Source organism: Xiphias gladius, chromosome 21 (genome assembly GCF_016859285.1).
Source record: "Xiphias gladius isolate SHS-SW01 ecotype Sanya breed wild chromosome 21, ASM1685928v1, whole genome shotgun sequence".
NCBI lineage: Eukaryota > Metazoa > Chordata > Actinopteri > Istiophoriformes > Xiphiidae > Xiphias > Xiphias gladius.
Window position 1 is genome coordinate 1,100,690 of NC_053420.1, and position 17,867 is coordinate 1,118,556.

Consider the following 17,867-nt stretch of genomic DNA (forward strand, 5'->3'; position numbering starts at 1 on the left):
GTAAGACAACATCTATTAATCCCTTTAAATAATTATTTATTCAGCCATTTATTTGCACCCCACCGTGGTTTCTTTCCAGTAGCGGGTGGTGATGGTGGTGGTGGTAGTCGCTCACCAAGAGCTTCAGCCACCGTTGGGTTTACAAGACAAGAGGTTAGACTACGTCCTCGGAGCCGAGCTACATCTTCGTCCTCCCATGTTGCACTGAGGGCAGACGAGAGACGGGCCAGGGCTAGCCGGTTAGCATGCTAACTTCAGTGGACGAAAGGAAGTGGTAAAAACAGAAGCAAAACAAGAGTCGACACTGGCGCTGCTTTCCACCGCTGGAGGCAGCTCTGGGAGAGTCAAGGGAAGAAGTTTGGTGCTGAACGCGCAACGTTTCTTCCAGACTGATAAGTAAACAGCTTTAAACATGCTAACACTGGCTATGTAGCGATGGCAAAAACTTACATATAGGTCATTTGAGAAAACAGAAGGCTTTTCACGTTGCAAGTCATAAACTAAAGTTTAAAAGTTATTAATTTGTTACTGCAGAAATGCTGTTCTTAGCAGCTGTTTTCATCACACGTCCTTACATCTTTTTACAGAAAATCACAGGGTAGAGAGGATTTATGTCAAATATGCTGCTGACTTTGAGAAACAGTGTACCACTCTAAACACCCTAACAATCCCAGCGGTGTGTGACAGAAGCTATCAATCATTCAGCCTTGGCTTCATTTGTTTATGGTAATGACAATGAGGTATCAGTTAGTTTGACAATGATTAATGATTATTAAAGATGAAACATATAGTACATTAAGATTCATTTCAGATCACTTAAGTATCAGGGTGAATTTTGCAGCAAGTTTGTTGGAGGTTGAAAGGAAGCTGTTTGCCACAGTCCATGTTACTATCCAGCACTAAAATCATGAATAAAACAGCACACCACCTAAAATGTTTATTCATGCACTGCACGGACGTTTCGAGCAGACGTCCTTCCTCAGTGTGCAAATTGGCAAACAGTCACTGACAAGTGGAAAAGAAAAAAAAAGAAAACCGGAGAACGTAAGACAGATTTGTATCGGTGTTTTTAGGGATGTCGATGTCCGTCGGTCACCACTTTGGTTCAGACTGAAACGTCTCAACAACTCAGGTGAAACGTGGCTCGGACGTTGGTGTTCCCCTCGGGATGAATTGGGATAACTCTGCTGATCCTCTGACCTTTCCTCTAGCGCCGTCATCAGGTCAACGTGATCGTGAGCCCAATACTTTGATTCATGACCAAATACCTGCAAAGCTAACTTTCCCATCAGCCTCGTACTCTGTGTTCGGCGCCAACTAGTGAAGTTTCGCATGCTAAACTAAGATTTTAATATGGTAAAGTCAGTAGATCTGCAGTCCGGCATGTCATTGCCCGTAAAAACAGCGATCTGTAGGTTTTGCACTTTGCTGTTTGTAGTCCCAGTTTGTTTGTTTGTTTTTGTAGGGATTAAACAAATGAGATACGACGTGGCCGGATGATTATCTCGCAGTATTTACAGAAAAAGTCAACCCGCTATGCCAAAGTGAATGCGACACTTTTTAATCAATTATTAAAAATAAAGAAATACAAATCTTCAAACTGTTGTGTTTGAATAACACAGCATATAGACACCGAAGGGAGTTTCAATGTCTTCTTGAATGAAAATTCATCATCATCATCTGACCTTGAAAGCATATTCGGGATGCGGTGCCTTTAATTAACGTTGCGCGGATCTATTAAATTCAGTATTCCAGATATTGCAATTCACAAGAGAGAGGTAAGAGCACGTGAAATGACCATGACTGCCACACCCATGCGAAGGTTGTGTGTGTGCCTACTGTACATTTGTACGCTGGGGACGTCTGGTATCGACTTGACTAATGTCTGTTTTATAGCCCACATCACAGCAGCGTGTCACCGGCACCATTGCAATCATGAGAGGCAATAAGAGTGACGAGAAAACCTAAACACGTTTTTATGATGCTCGTACATCTTCATAAAGCACTCAGCGACAGCTTATGCAGGCATAAAAGAAAAGAGGCAGGAAAGTAAATGACAATCGAGGAGCTTTTAAAGGTTTATTAAATGAAAATGGACTCCCCAGTGTGCTGCTGTGTGATAAAGGCGATTAAATAGTGTGTACTTGCAGCCGATCGTGTCATGGCTGCTGTGATTCACCCATTTAGCTTATGGATCCGCGGTACGGAGCCACGGCTTGCGCCTGTTGGTGTAAATCCCATCATGCTTCAGAAAGCCTCACACCCACCCATAAAATCAGCATCTGTACGTTCGTGTAGTGTGTGTGCGCGTGTCACTGCGTGTCTCTTATATAGACCGAATACACACAGACGGATCTGAGAACAGGTACGACAAGGGTAGCGTGTGTTTTATTTGTGTGTGTGTGTGTGTGTAGGAGGAAATAATCTGTTTTTTGAACCTCTGAGAGTTAAGTGACATTATGTTGATGTGTTTATGCGTGTGGGTGTAAGTTTTATAGACAATGTGATGAACGCATGAAGCTGAGAGATAAAGACGACAGGTGCACAGAGTGTTGGAGAGCGGGTACGTCTGTATATGAATGCCAGTGTGTGTGTGTGTGTGTGTTTTCAAACATTTGTGGGATCAAGTCAGACGGAGTGTGTATTTATAGACACCATTTCTTCCTGTACAAACAGTATGAAGCTTCATGATGTTGCGATGTAGTTTGCACTGGGAGGGGAGACGGGTCTCGCCAGGGCTTTTAAAGAGGAAGGAAGCACATTCAACGCGACTGCCGGACTGGTGGGTACCGCTGGACGTGAACGTGAAAAAGGAGAGGACGAGCAGCTCTAAGCTGCAGATTGTATTATCTGTTCTCAGCACTGTGATCTTTAGCTTCAGCTCGCCATTAGCAGCACACAAAACAGAATCTGAAGCCCTGAGGTTTGATGTTTCTTGCTGAAATGCACCCTGGGACTTGCAGTTGACCACCCCCCCCCCAGGTTTTTATGTCCACAGGCTTCTTGTACCTTTGACTTTTTAAATCAAAGAACCAGATATCTTCTGACACAGTCGTTCATCTTTTGCACCGGTGACTCAAGCGGGAGAGTTTGGTGACATTCCTTTACCTTCATCTTCATCTAATTTGTGTTTTGTAGGAACATGTCGACACTCGCAGCTACTGTGAAGCACACGTTAACGCTCTTATGGCTTTGTTTAGGACATTAAAGCACCAACAAAAATATATATTGAAGTGAATTATTGAAAAAGTCAACTGTAACTTGAAACCTGAGGAGGGTCATGTTGACTTCCTGTTACCCAAACCACAGCCCGTCTCCAACCTTTGCCGAGTGTCTTCTTATCCCAAACCTACCAACCCCCTTCCTTTAGCTTCTCTGCAGTATCAAAGTGTCTTCTGGGACTGGGAAAAGAGCGGATGGTCAGATATAATCCTTTATTGTGACTGAACACCCAAAAATAACTCATGGAGTGTGGTTCTGCCTGCCGAGTGATGTGTTCTCAGTGCGGGTTATATTCCAAGCAGTCTAATTTCCGGTCCACTTTTTAACCCCTCTCTTGTGACAGTTAAATTCACGTTTACATCTCAGACGTTTAGCTGAAGCTCTCATGTCTTTTAACTTCAACTGGCAGAGATTTAGCTCAGACTATTATGAAGCACAGCTGAAAACGAGAACAACCGTTGAATTGAATGCTCTAGTTTCTGAATCGCTTGAATGGCAAAGAACTAGTGGGAGACCAAGGCAAAGCGGGGGTCAGAGCAGCATTACTTCTGTGGCCACAAAACATGCGAGGAAAAGAAAGAACAGCTGGCGGGTTTGTGAAGCGATTTTGTTTTGCTGTTGGAGAGCAGTTAAAGTGGAGTGAGTGACCTGGATGAAGTGGAGAAGAGGTGAACTACTTCTTGAAATCATGAGAGCTGTTGTGAGCCATTCACGCTGGGTTAGCCTGCGGAGGATGAGTTTCTCACTGGAGGACGTTTTGACAGGACAAGGCTGTTGATGGACAACTGTCCTCCACTGTCCTTCCTTTCTCCGTCTCAGTGACAAAAAGGTACTATGTTTACGTCCCAGCTTTTCAGCCCTGCTCACGGCGTGGCTTTGTGGATGGCAACGTGGACTGTATGTTGGACAGTTTCGGCGATGTCACCCTGCACCATCAGAACCGCACGGACCGACGAGGGGGAATCGAATTGCGGGGACTGACAGCAGGTCATCCTGAACTTCACCGATCTTCTCTGAAGACACAAAGAGCTCGATGAGCATGAACTGATTATGGGCATTATCAGTTTTGTTAGACTTGTTCATATAATGAATTATGACTGAGAGAGACAGGGACAGAATGAGGAGTCTTGTGGAGAAATATTCCGCTGCATGACTGTGGGATCTCTTTAATGGACTTACTGAACTGCCAAAGTACGCAGAGCAAGACACGGGCACAGCAAACTGCAGCTTGAGCTGCCTCTGACTGACTGATCACAGGTCCCGCGCTCCCATACGTGTTACCATGGTTACCAAATGATCGACGCGAATCTATTTACCACCTTCACAGATTGATCGGAAGATCGCTTTCTGAACAGTTCGCGGTCGGCAGATGGGTTTATCCGTGGTTTGGTTTTTGATTCATGCTGAGATCCTGAACCACCGCTCCGCTTGCTTTCAGACCACAAACGAGCCGCCAGACCGAGACCCTCCCTTTTCAAGAGCACGGTTCACCCCAGGCCGACTGCCCAGCCAAACGGGGCAACGGGCACCAAGGGTTCCTGTTACCCAAACTGAACGGGTAAGATAGGGGGACGGCAGCCGCGGTCTCGTGGTTCAAACAAACACACACAGCACAAAATGTTTGTTGAGACAAATACAAAACCAGCAGTTTGAGGTTGTGTGTAACTTTTAACTCGAGCATCTCCCTTAGTATAATATCTTAGTAGCCAAACCGGCTCAAGTTTAATCACAGTATATTTCTGCATTACTGGAAGATGTATTAGAGCTATTATTATTATTATTATTATTCATTTGATTTATTTTCTTTTGGATTTGCGCTCTGCTGTGTTCGCTCCTGTGCTAGTTTATTAAAGTGCATCGATCTGGCCTGGGCATCCATCTTGTTTCAGCCCAGTTTTGACCTCTGCGCAAATTAGTTTATTTTCTTTAGAAGAATAAAAATGACAAGGTCATTTCCTTTCATCCAGCGAAAAGAGAACAAAATGTGTTCTCGGGAATTTAACAAGCACCAGTGGAGCAGCAAGTCTGCAGGAGAAAATGGGATTTCAAGATGAAATATTTTCAAGCGCAACATATTGTAAAGGCTACGGTGCTTTTAATCTGCGTATGATCTGCAAATGCTCATTACCCAAAACAGGCAATTAGGAGAATCGCCGGCTACATTCAAACTATCTCAAACACACACACAAACAGTGGCTGTGCTTTTGTCAAGTGCTGCAGCTGAGAAATGGTGCATTTCATATGGAAACAAAGAACCATGAGACAGACACCAGCCTCGGGGAGGGAAACACACACTCCCCGCATGTGTCACGACTAATGTGTCTTCCTAAGCTCTCGCTGCTTCACACACAGCCACAACACCCACACTACTCTAGTCATATTTGATCTTTTCTCAAAATACATCAGGCACATTTTTTCGCATGTGAACATACATTTGCGGTGGTTTTGGGTAACTTTGGTTCTCTCCGCTCTCCTCGCCCTGCCTGCGTTTGCTTCTTGAAGAAAAAGTGAACGGCGACAGCCCGGAAGGGGCTGCTGGGGCAACGGTGGACACGAAACTGAAAGGATAGGGAGCAGGTGTCAGTGTTGCACAGACACTCGGCAAATTAAATGCCGCACTGGTACTTCGTAGCTCCTTCAAGTGTGTGGTGGCTGAAAGGCAGCCAAGCCTTCTCTTTAGCAGTTGCAGTGTCTCATCAACTTTCTCTGTGACAAGAGCTAATTCCTGCTGGACTGAGGAAAGAAATGAGAAACAATAAGACATAAACAGAGAGGGACAAAGGGGAAAGGGGTGTTTGGGGAGCCTACAGCTCTGGGGAGGAAGCTGCTCTTCAGTCTGTTAGACTGGGCTCTGATGGCTCTGTATCTCTTTGTGACCTGGGTCACAGGTTGTGGCTCTATAGAGAACCGCCAACAGTTATTTTCAGCATCGTTTCTTTTAAATATCCTTCAATCTGCCATGTCTCCCTATTTATTGAGTTATTTCTTTTTGTTCTCAACTTATCGATTAACTGTTTGGTCGGTAAAAGGTCAGAAGAAAAACAAATGCCCACCATCATTTCTTAGAGCCTATGCTGACAGGTTTTATTGGCTGTTTAGTTGGATGAAGAAAACCCGGAAATACCGGCCCGATCGGAGTGCTCATTTCTGATGCTGATAAATGGATCTGCAATTTCACCAAACCCAGAGGGTCAGCCCCGATACACGGCTCCGGCTTCGTAGTGTTAATAATTCGTCAGCGCATAACGCAGGCGCCTGTTACTCATAATGGCTACTAGGCTCGGTCGTCATCATCCAATAGCAGAGAGGTATTCAATAATAAAGGACGTGGCGTCAAAGTCGAAACAGGGTTCGGACAGTGCTTCACAATAAAGGATCAAACGGAAGAATTAGGTTTTGCAATTAAACACGAGGGTCTTTTCAGCCACGTTGCTTATTCTAGCACCGATTGAGCTACACTTGAGAATAACACCGGAAACCGTTCAGAACACACAGACTAACAATAAACCAGTGACGGCAAGAATGTTTTTTCCAGCGATAATGTTCAACATTTCTGAGTTTCTGAGACCGGGTTTCAGGGTTCCGCATGGGTCCAGATCTCCACCTGGATAATCTGCCTTCGATCAGCGGAATTCCAAATGCCGCAAAAGTCAGTTACACTCGGCTAAACTGACAAATAGCCTAAAAGGGTAAAGCTGCATTATAGAGGCAGTGTCTAAGCTTTTCATCTCCGCTACGTCACAGCCACCTCACTACCAGAAAACCCAGAACGTGAGGTGCGGAGAGATTCAGGCCCCTGAATGGGTCTGAGGTGAAGCCTCACTGTCGGAGGTGTGCAGTGTGCTGGGACTCTACGTGTGACACCTAATTCACCGTAGCTGGACAGAACGAGCAGGAACTGAAAGAGGGATGGAGGAGTACGAAGACCTGACAAATAGAGAGGGAGGAGAGACACAGTTTTTAACAGAGAGAGAGAGGAAGAGGCTCTGGTCCACATCTCAGAGGGGTTTGGGGCCATTGAAATTCCTCAGCAGTTATTACACGCTCCTGTGGCTGAGGCCCAGAGCCCCAGCCCCCCCTTTAAACAGAGCCCTGAGAGACAGACCATCAATCTGAATCCTCTTCTCTCTCTCTCTTTGTGTGTGTGTGTGTGTGCATGTGTGTCTCAGTTTCCCCACCTTACACACACACACACACACACACACACTTTCTCACTCACACCTGTACTATTGCTGCCTATTTCCAGTCACTTTCTCAATGTCATTTCTGTTGCTCTCACATACACCCCCCGCCACCGCCACCGCCACACACACACACACACACACACACACACACACACACACACACACACACACACACACACACACTGTTAACCACTAATACACAAACGGAAACTATTTTAGGCCTGGGAATCCTTCGGAAAGACGCGGGACAGTTTATGTAAGAGGTCAAACTGAGGGTGATTCCTCATCGCTGGTTTGGTAGAAAGATTTTTCTTGTGAGGACGTGATTTGCTTTACTCACAGTAACAGTGGATCAAGTTTCTGTTGTGTCTGTAAAGGCGTTTTTGACCACGACTGGTACCGGAGAGCAAAGTTTTAGAGGACAGGCCCCCGTGTTGTTTGTACGATGAGGAAAGGAACAGTTCGTGAAATGTGCAGTTTAAAGGTGGCAGTAGGTACATCCAGATAGACGACACGTGTGTGTGTGTGTCTTACTTTTGATATTTTTGCAAATGAATGCTTCTGATTACATATCCCGGTTTAGTTAATGTTGCAGAAGAGTGAATGCTGCCAACCTCTTCTACTCGAAGCTCCAAAGACCTTCAACTTTTACCAGCTATTGATATGATATCTTTGGTTGTGATTATTAATCCAAGTTCCAAATTGATAGCGTAGTATGTTTTACGAGACCGATGAGACGGATTTTTGGGACTGATCCTTCCTTTTGACTACGGTAGACGCCAAACTTTGTGTGGCGCCGCCGCCGCGTGTTCAGCTTAATTGATCTGCTGCCGTGTTGAATAGCTGATGCCTATCGGGTGAGATCACCGACATTTTACTGGTGCTCTTGTCGGAACAGTACCCGCTCTATCTTGGTGGACCTCGTGAGGAAGGTATTAACACTTACGCACAATTGCACCCACTTTTATTTGGCACCCGGCAAGAACCAAGAACCTTGCCTGAGGACGAGTAATTACCTTTACCTAATTCCTTCGTTCATTACAACTGTAGGAATAGACTTGTCTTAAAACTGTTGCGTCTGACTCATCTTTCCTTCCTTCATTTTTTTCTTTGATCTGTTATCTTTCTGGCTGTATATCCTATTCACAATTAAAACTTTAATTCTATTCCTACCTCCCGAATCTTTCTGGTAGAACCGAAAACGTTGTTAATATCTGGTCCCGCGTGACTTGGTAACTTACGTAAACAGGAGTGTGCAGGGATATCTGCCTGCTGACACACAAAATTTTTACGTACTTTCCTCTCATCATGTTCAAATTTTCACAGCAACACACAAAATCACCCACTAGCGGCAGACCACTGAAGTGTTTGCCGCACATTTAAAAAACACAACAAAGACACCGGCATTCTGTTTGCATAATGATATTCATTAAGGTATAATTCACATTTGCTTTAACTGAATAGCCAACAGTACAAAAATGCTATTTTGTATGGAGGACCGAAACTGCCAAAATCAAAAATAAATAAATAAATAAATCTGTATAATTTTCCCTATTTACTTCCCCAAACTTATTTATTTCTGTATTTTCTTTTTACATTTCTTTATAGGCCAATCATGCTGCTGGATGATATAGGACATTGCCAGTGACGGCGCTTCTTTCCACTGTGAGACCGGATTACGTACTGCAGGAGAGCAGCGCTCAAACTCATCCGTCAGTAGCACAAAACAACATATGGAAGTGAATACTACGGATGCCTGTTTGGTCCTTCTTGTGCATATCCTGAAAATCACTGATGCCCCACTTCCACCAGCTGGCAGGCAGTATACACTGCCACCGGATTTGGAAAAGGACATCATTGCATTGTTCAGACTGTTAAATTAGTAACTATTTCTATTAGTTAGACTGTAGAACGGTTTTGTTTTGTTTTCTGCAGAATTTCTGTTAAACATGCCGTGTTTGATACCTTAATAAATTTAGTTTTTTTCAAGGTACCAACTTCATATTTTGTGCATTTACTAATTAAAACGTTGTTAGGGTAGACTTTTTCATATATGGCCAATATGCACTTGAAATAAAGGTGTGAAATCATTTTTTTTTCATTTCTGTTGCTTCATAGATCAGAATTTTGCTTATTTTCAGACGCCCACCTAGTTCCTTAGAAAGTACTATAACATGAGTATTATATACAAAAGATCTGATGTGGTTCAGTGTGAAGACACAGTGGCCTCCAAAGCACGAAAGAATTTTTTAATAATATTTTCAGCAAGACATAACTTGGCAAATATGCAGCTGTAGGCCAACCGTTTTAGAAGTTAAAGACATCTAATAGTGCAGAAGAATCCCTGAAGATTTCAAGCATCTAGCACGAATAGTTCAAAACTAACGACTTATGGAACTTTCCAGTTTTTTAGCAGCACTCATGTATTAGAGCCACAACCCCTTTATTAAAAGCGTCGACATCTCGGAAACTAAAGAAGATGCAAGCTGAAAGTTTTGCAGTTGTTGAGTACAATGACATTATTTACATGAGGTATGAAGCAAATCCAAGATGGTCAGTCGGGAACATTTTCTGAAATCTGTTGATTTGACCTGGAATTACCCCTAAGGAACTGGGTGCGAGCACGTGACAAAGTCAGGAGAGCGCTGATTGAGAGTTGTGGTTTCAGCTGAGGCCACTGACTAACTAAGGCATGTCTTCACACCAAACTGGGTTTAATGTTTTTAAACTCACCATAGCGCCATCATTAGAGGTGACGCCAGCGTCAAATGCTGACTGGTGGAGGACATTAAGCTAGGAAACACGAGTGATTGTTTTTTCTTTGTGTAAATTTCTGCTTATGAACTGTTCCACACGACATTTACTACAAGTAAAGCAATCCATTTTAAATCCACAGTGAATGAGCACAATAGTCAATGTTGGCGTCTGATGAAGTTTGAGGCAATGAATTTATACCCCTCTTCTCTTTCTCATTAGACCAGGTGTTGGAGCCAGGTTCCCTTGGACAGAAAAGCTCAGTCACATGTCACGTGATTAGCAGCTGTAGACTATAACAGACTCGAGAGCGCATACTCGGCTTTGCGATCTTGTTCCCACTCATCATTGGTAATTTCCTGATTGGAATCAAAATCTTTGATTGTTTTCAGCATATTGTTTTGTAAAAAATAAATAAATAAAACATGTGGTCTTCACAACTTGTTATGTTTATTACATATTTAGCATAATTACGTTTTTCTGTTTGTATCCTCGGACATACATTGATTCAAAGTACAATTACAAAATTTTAATCTGTTGAACAGCATCATATATGGTATAATGTGCTTAGTGTATAAAGAACTCTTTCACTAAAGAATTGGTCATTATTGTGTGAAATAAAATAGCCATAGAATTCCATTCGTATCTAAAGCTGTTCATGATGAAAATCCATTTACACAGTGAATTTAATTTACTATTACAACAAAATGAAATAGAAACGGTTACAGTTCTCTTCATAGACGAATGGTACACAAGTTTATTCATTTATTTATTTTTGCGTTTGGCAAAAGAATGAAAACAGAATCATGCAAGCTCATTATCTGATGAAACATCTGGTATTGAGTGACTAATTGATCAACTGAAAAAGACGAAAAGTTTACTCATGGAGAGCTTCATGCCGACTTACTCGTTCTGCCGAAAGTTGACATGTGAGATCAATTTATGTGTTATCATAGAGGCCCAAGGTCGGGGGGACCTCGGAGGAGGCCTCCCAGTCTGAGCAGGGAGTTAACGCTTTGTGATTGAAACCATACGTCAGTGACATTTCTTAGGAAGACAACGGCCCTTTTTAAGAGTCGGTGGTCAAGGCCGGTTTTCAGAGCGGTTCATTGGCTTCACATCCTCTCACGAGCAGACTTGCAGGTGCTTGATTTGACGCTGTACTTCTTTGTAATAAACCTTAATATGCAATCAAGACGGTGTCAGCGGAGTCTCCTTCATGTTCTTCACATCATCACCACCACCTAATTAACTACATAATCATTAGCTACATATGTTTGACTGATGTTATTATGGACGTCGTCTCTGACACCTTTGGGTGATTGGTTGTTCGGTTACTTCTAACGTAATCCTCGCCCGGCGCGTTAAACTCTCCCTGAAGGCAAAACGCATGTACTCAGACGAAGTGCCTACAGGAACTAGGATCTGTGATATAGTGGTGCTTTGGTGCCTGCCTCGTGGTATGTTCCGCTGGATTTGCAGGTTGTAATACTGCTGATTATTCCTCACGAACAATCTCTGCAGGTCAATGCGAAGATTATCCGACACAAGCAGGTTGGATCTGGCCTGGTCGCTCAACCTCTGGTTGTCCCACCTGTTAATTAAATTTACCGCTTCGGCGCGTAACCTATTGTTGCATTCGGCAATGTCTCCGGGAGCTGCTTCTGCTAGGAAAGTGGTCACTCTTCTGTTGTTGTTGTCCTCCTTCGTACAGATCACTTCCGCTTCATTAGGAGACCGTTTGGTGCGCTGGGACTGCGAATAACTGCACTCTCCAGGAAGAATAACTCCACAGTAATCCCAGTTATTGTTCTCTGTTGTGTAGCACCAGGTATATTGCTGGCCATGGGCGCCGCACTCGTGATTTTGGCGACAAGGCACATTTTTGTAGGTGATGTCTGATAAAGGTGAGCAGTAGTCCCAGCTCTCTCTCTTATTGCACCAGAAGTAACCCTTAGACTCATGATACTTACAGTCATCAATGCAGTCTTCCTTATTTATGGTTTGATAAATCATTGCCTTTATCTCCACTCTTGCACATTTGTCCCAGCTTCCTTTCTCCAAGTAACACCAGTAGTAATCTTTCCCGTATTTGTCACAGGGATAATCTTTTTGACAGACGTTGCCTTTGTAATCGACATTCTGACTCGGTGAACAGTAATCATACCCCTTTGCGGTATAGCACCAGTAGTAGTCGCTACTTCGCCGTTCACAGCCATCTTGACACTGCAGATCATACGTGGAGGTGTAATGCGTCATGTCCCCAACCACTTCTCCACAGTATCCCCAACCCGAGTTTGTTGTACACCAGTGGTAGTTATAGCCATGTTCCTCACAGCAATTAAGGCATTCGTAACCCCTGTAGTCCACATTCCTCCTCGGCGAGCAGTATTGATGTTCTTCGTTGCCATCTTTCATGCGTACTTTGCACTGGTAAAGTTGCGGATAGCCCTGAAGCTCACATGGATCAAGGCATTGTTGACCACGGTGGCTGAAGAACTTATTTCCAGAGGTGGGCCATGGTGAGAAGCAGAGGATAAAAGTGAGTAACAGTGTGGGGAGCCTCCTCTCATATGCCATTTCAGCTCCGTACTGGAGACAGGGTACTGGAGGAAGAAGGAGAGGAGAACAAGAGTAGGGCAGAAACTCTTTACAATCATGCATCACTTAATAGTGACAATGTCAGTAACAACATCGGCCTATGGTCCACTCTTTTTTTGGGGATTTATTTTTTTATTTTGTCATTTTTACTGATACTATAGAATATTGTTGTTAACGGTGAGATGCACTGGTCCTTGTAATGTTGCTGTTATTTATGTCCTGTGGCGATGGTGTTCCTGCGCTGGGTGAGTGGCTCTGGCCTGAATCAACATCTGCTACGACCATTGTGCCTGTTCACTAAGATGATTAAAGTATGGGCATGATGTAATGGTTCTGCGATACAACCAAAAATCACTCAGTGTGTGTGTGTGTGTGTGCGTGCGCGAGGTTCGGTCCGCCACACCCCCCGGTCAAAATGGATTCCCGCAGGTGTGGCCATGCTGTCCGTGCTTTTCACAGACATGGCCCTGGGCTGACTGTGGGAGAGCAAAGGTTTGAATCATGAAAAAGCAAAGGGGGAGAGAAGCTTGGAATTGTGTGACACGAAATCAGCAAAAAAAAAATTACTTTCTGTTACTCAAGTGCGTGCAACCATTATAGAAGTGTCTCCGTTTTTGGGTTTTTTTTTTTGTATACGTGTATGTTACAGCGCCAGGCATGTTTTGTCCTCAAATCACGGACTGAGACACACTTACGTCAGCGAAATCTAGCTAACGCTTTGGTGTGCAGATAAGCGCACTAAGCAGAGGGACAGCGAACAGCGAACGTCGTGTGTGTGGCTCCTGGACTCGTGGACTCCGGGTAACCCTACACACACCTCATACTGTAGAAAAATGGCTGTAATTCCTAAACGGTTCGTACGATACTTTTGTTAAACCCCTTCAAGTAGAGCTGACAGTCTACACTTCAATCACATCTTGAAGGCTTCGTTTCAAATCCACTGTGGCGGTGTGCAGAGGAAAAATGATGAAAATTGTTTCCCTGTCCAGATACTTATGGATCTAACTGTGTTAAACCATTTGATTCACGCATCTCCAGAAATGAAGTTATAACGCGGATGCCGCTGTTTCTCGTTACATCCCTTCCTTCCTCAGAGTGTTAGATGCTGGACATTCACACTGTCAAGCTTAAATGGCCAAAAACATGTACTGATTATTGCATTTGATTCCAGTGGGGATGGATTATTCGGCAGAGCCGATTTTGTAGTTTTATCCCCATTTTTAAAAAAAAAATGTACACGTACAGTATGAAATTCACATTCACATTAATATTGCATTAATAATGCACCCTCCGCTTCTATTTCACTACAGACATTATAAGGATCAAATGGTGTAGTCCACATTGTAATTTGGTCTCTTAGCTTAACCTGCGACACCCGGGCAGAACTCGGCATAACACCTGCCTCACTATATTGAAAAAATGTAGATCAAAAAATGAAAAAGGCCCCAAGTGGAAAACGAAAATCAAACCATTTATCAAATTTCGCTGATCCCTTTTTGACCTTGAAAAAGACGAACACCTCGTATTTCAATTAGAATCTTTGTGTTTTAAAATTTAAATCAAATAATAGTTTTTACTACCCGTTTCTGAAAGGAAAATCAAATGACCAAAAGATACATGGACCGATGCGCTACTGACGGCCCGAGAGCGAGGAACAAAAGGACGTAGACTTAAAGTGGTCGAAACTGGCAGTAAGCGATTGGCGGTTCAAATTTTGGCCTCAAAACCCATAAACATTGAGCTGGCAAACACGGCCTTGAATTTTCATAAACATAAGACGTAACACACAGGAAGCATAATGCACAAACTTGCAACTTTAAACTTACAAGTAAAACATGCCAAAGGGATTTCACAAGTACAAACCTAACTGTAGCACTAAGCTTGTGAATTGAAACTTGCAAACACAAGCCTGAATTTGAAATGAATTAAAAAGTATAGACCTAAATATGCAGATGTAAAAGTCAAATCAAACTGTGAAAATTAACAGTGGTATCTAAAATCTGAAAACATCTGCATTGTCATTAGTTATTTGTAATTACATCTGAACTGCCTATGTTACACATTTAAAAACCGAAGTAAATCTAAAGCGTCACTTCTGACATGGAACCTTCGGTGTTACAGGGTCGATACAACGGCAAAGTAACCTACCGTTCGATCTACCGTTATAATTATCCGAGATGTGAATTCTAGCATTGTCTGAGCAAATGGCTTGTCTTACTTCACAAATCGTTGTCCGTGCATCTACAGGGGTCATTTAATCTGTGAAATTAAATAATTTCTCAATTTAGAGGAATAATAATAATAATAACTTACGGTCCGTTGGATGGTCTGTTACTGTTAGTACACAGCAGCCTTCTCCAAACGCACTGGTCAGGGTTTTCGTTTGCTGGAACTTTAAAGGCTACTGACCTGAACTTTGAACGCAAATACCTAAATAAATATGTAAATCTCGAACTGAACCTCAAACTCAACTGTGAGCTCAACTTGTTGAGTAGTAATTCCGGTCGAGAAGCCTAATATTATATAAGCCTGACATTAAAATGAGGGAAAAAGAAAAAATATATTAAGAATATAGGTGTTAGCTATGTTTTTATTTCATTTTTATTTTATTTCCAAAAATATCTGGTACTCGTATTGAATAATGCTCGCCACTTCCTGTCGCAAAGTAACGATTTCTAAAATGAGTCCTGTGAAATTGGGGGTCACAGATGAATTACATTTCATCTTTATGACTGGAATAATTATAGTATGTGATACTTTGCCTTTTAAACCAACTGAACAATTTCAAAAGCCTCAGGGCTGTCAATCAGAAAAGACGATGTCGTTAAATCTAAATCTCACCGAAGCCAACATTCAGGGTTGTGCTGCTTTTTTCCGGGGTGAGACGATATCGAGTGAACTGTGTTGGAAGTCTGAGGTTTCAGCAAAGATGACAAAGAATATGGGATGTGGTGAAAAAAAAGAAAAAAAGGAAAAAGGGATTGTTTACCTCACAACACACACACACACAAAAAAAAACAGAACACAAAGAGATGAATCCATCTCCTTACATCAGTCTAAGACCCCCCCTCCCATCCCAATCCCCAAATCCACCACCCCTCCCCTCGTTCGCAGGTAAAGGCAGAACTGCAGGATTGAAATGAGCACGAAACCCTTCAGTCTACGCTACTGTCATGATCATCGTGAACATGGTGCAAGAACCTTGTTCTTAAGTGGCACTTTTTTGTTCCCGCTAGTGGTTTCAGATGAGTATATTACCAAGATGAACTAAAATCAAATGAACTAAACTGTGTGCACCGCTTCAATCGTCACTGCTGCCATTTTAGGAGGATCGTTAAAATGTGATTAACGCTTTTATTGTCATGTTACCGTATGACTAGTCTCACTCCAACAGCTGCCTCAAGATATGCAGGCCTGTGTCCAGGCCAACTGATCGCCATTTTTACTTGAACGATCCAGTATCGATTCTTAAAATCCCGAGGCGGATCTTTGCATTTGCGCCTTTTCTCAGGAAACACGTTCGTCTGTGCTGAGCGTCGTGTGCGTGCAGTGGTTGCTTGTTGTAAGTGCTTCGGTTAGAGCTGCATGACTCATTACAACGGGCACAAAAAGGTTATTTTAAGTTATGAAGTGGCACAGATGGTAACTGCTGTAGTCAGGACAGTGATGTGAAGGGTTAGTTATACGCTATATGACTTTATTCAGTCTGTCCCTGCCGGGGAGCGAGCACCAGCTGACAGTCCAACTCTGTCTCCTTGAAACTGTGTTTCCATACAACTAAACTGCAACAGCAAATGTGTTTTGTACGTAACGTAATCGGATTATGATCAGAGGCAGCAGAGTCTCCAGGAGGTGGCCGGGGTGGATGGAGGACGCACAAAGCACAGGACTGTCTCACCAGAGACCAGGTTCACAACCAGAGTCCCGTCTGTGGTTCAGACGACAGCTCTTTGGTTCAGGTTCAGGAAAGATGGTGGATTTGGTTCAATGTAAATAAACAGGTTGTGTGTGAAGTCACTGTGAAACTTTCTGTATTAAACCAGACCGGGATCTTTCCTGAACCTTAACCAGGGTCTGCGAGAGTCTGAACAGAACCACAAACCAGTTTAATGATGCTGGAGTCTCTACAGGTGGATGTTGTTCTGCAGGATCAGACGTTTTGGTGGAAAACAAACATTCGACTGATATGTTCGGTATCAGTCGTATTTTCGATTTGCAAAATACAATGTTATAAACCATAATCCATTTCCAGCATATGGTCAGACAATATTGTGATATCTGATCAATTTTGAGGACAGAACCATTAATCCCAGTGAGATGAATAATGAGAAGAAGAACAGAAACTCTTGGAGTCCTGACAAGACGGGCTTGGTAGCAGTGAAACTGACTACAGTGAGTTCAGAATAACAATGTGTAGCTGCTGATAAAAAGCATAACATCAATCGTCTTCCAAAAACCTCAAGGCAATCCAGGAAAAAAACCCTGTCCCTTAGATAATTAATTCAGCAGGAAAGAGTAGCAGTAAATTTTAAATCTTTTGAATATATTCACCCCCCCCCCCAGCATTATTTTTTAAGACTAAAGTTTTTTTTTTGTTGTTTTTGTTTCCAGCTCTGTTTTGCCCAGAAAGAGGAAAAGTCCCATAAAACTGACAATCCTCTTTATTCCTACTATTTGAAGTTTGTTGTCTTGAGGAAATGAATTCACATATCAAGTCAAGGTCTCAGTGGTTTATGGTCATAGGGGACGATGAAGGCATGAAGTCAAGCCTGCAACCATTTGGTTTAAAAACACTCTCTTTATAGTGTCTCTAAAAAGGTTTAATACGGAGGTCAACACTACCAATAATCCAAAGCTATCAATCTGTACCTTTAACTCTACTAATGAAGGGTGTAACCATTTTCTATACCTGTTGAGTATATGGATAACCGATGAGTATTACAATAATCGGAATTGGATTTGGACTCTGGCCTTTGTTATACTGTAACTTCCAGATATAAAATAAATACTTGAAAGAGTCGAGCCAAGAAAATAAACTCAAACATTTATTTGAGCTATACTCACCTTAAATAAACAATAGGTTGTGGAAATCAGCGATGTCAGCGC

At 42.8% G+C, this 17,867-nt stretch overlaps 1 protein-coding gene across 1 annotated transcript; it reads right to left on the reverse strand.

The window, feature by feature from the left end:
* Positions 1 to 10,593: 10,593 nt before the first annotated feature.
* On the reverse strand, positions 10,594 to 15,104 carry LOC120806979. The gene is made up of 2 exons (XM_040158563.1): positions 15,075 to 15,104; positions 10,594 to 12,766 (listed from the first exon to the last, which is right to left on the reverse strand). Exon 2 carries the CDS (start codon positions 12,738 to 12,740, stop codon positions 11,451 to 11,453), a length of 1,290 nt encoding a protein of 429 aa, XP_040014497.1. The 5' UTR covers positions 12,741 to 12,766; positions 15,075 to 15,104; the 3' UTR covers positions 10,594 to 11,450.
* Positions 15,105 to 17,867: the final 2,763 nt, after the last annotated feature.

Bases quoted from the DNA above. Each gene is read 5' to 3' on its own strand.
- LOC120806979 (XM_040158563.1), bottom strand. From the start codon at position 12,740: ATGGCATATGAGAGGAGGCTCCCCACACTGTTACTCACTTTTATCCTC.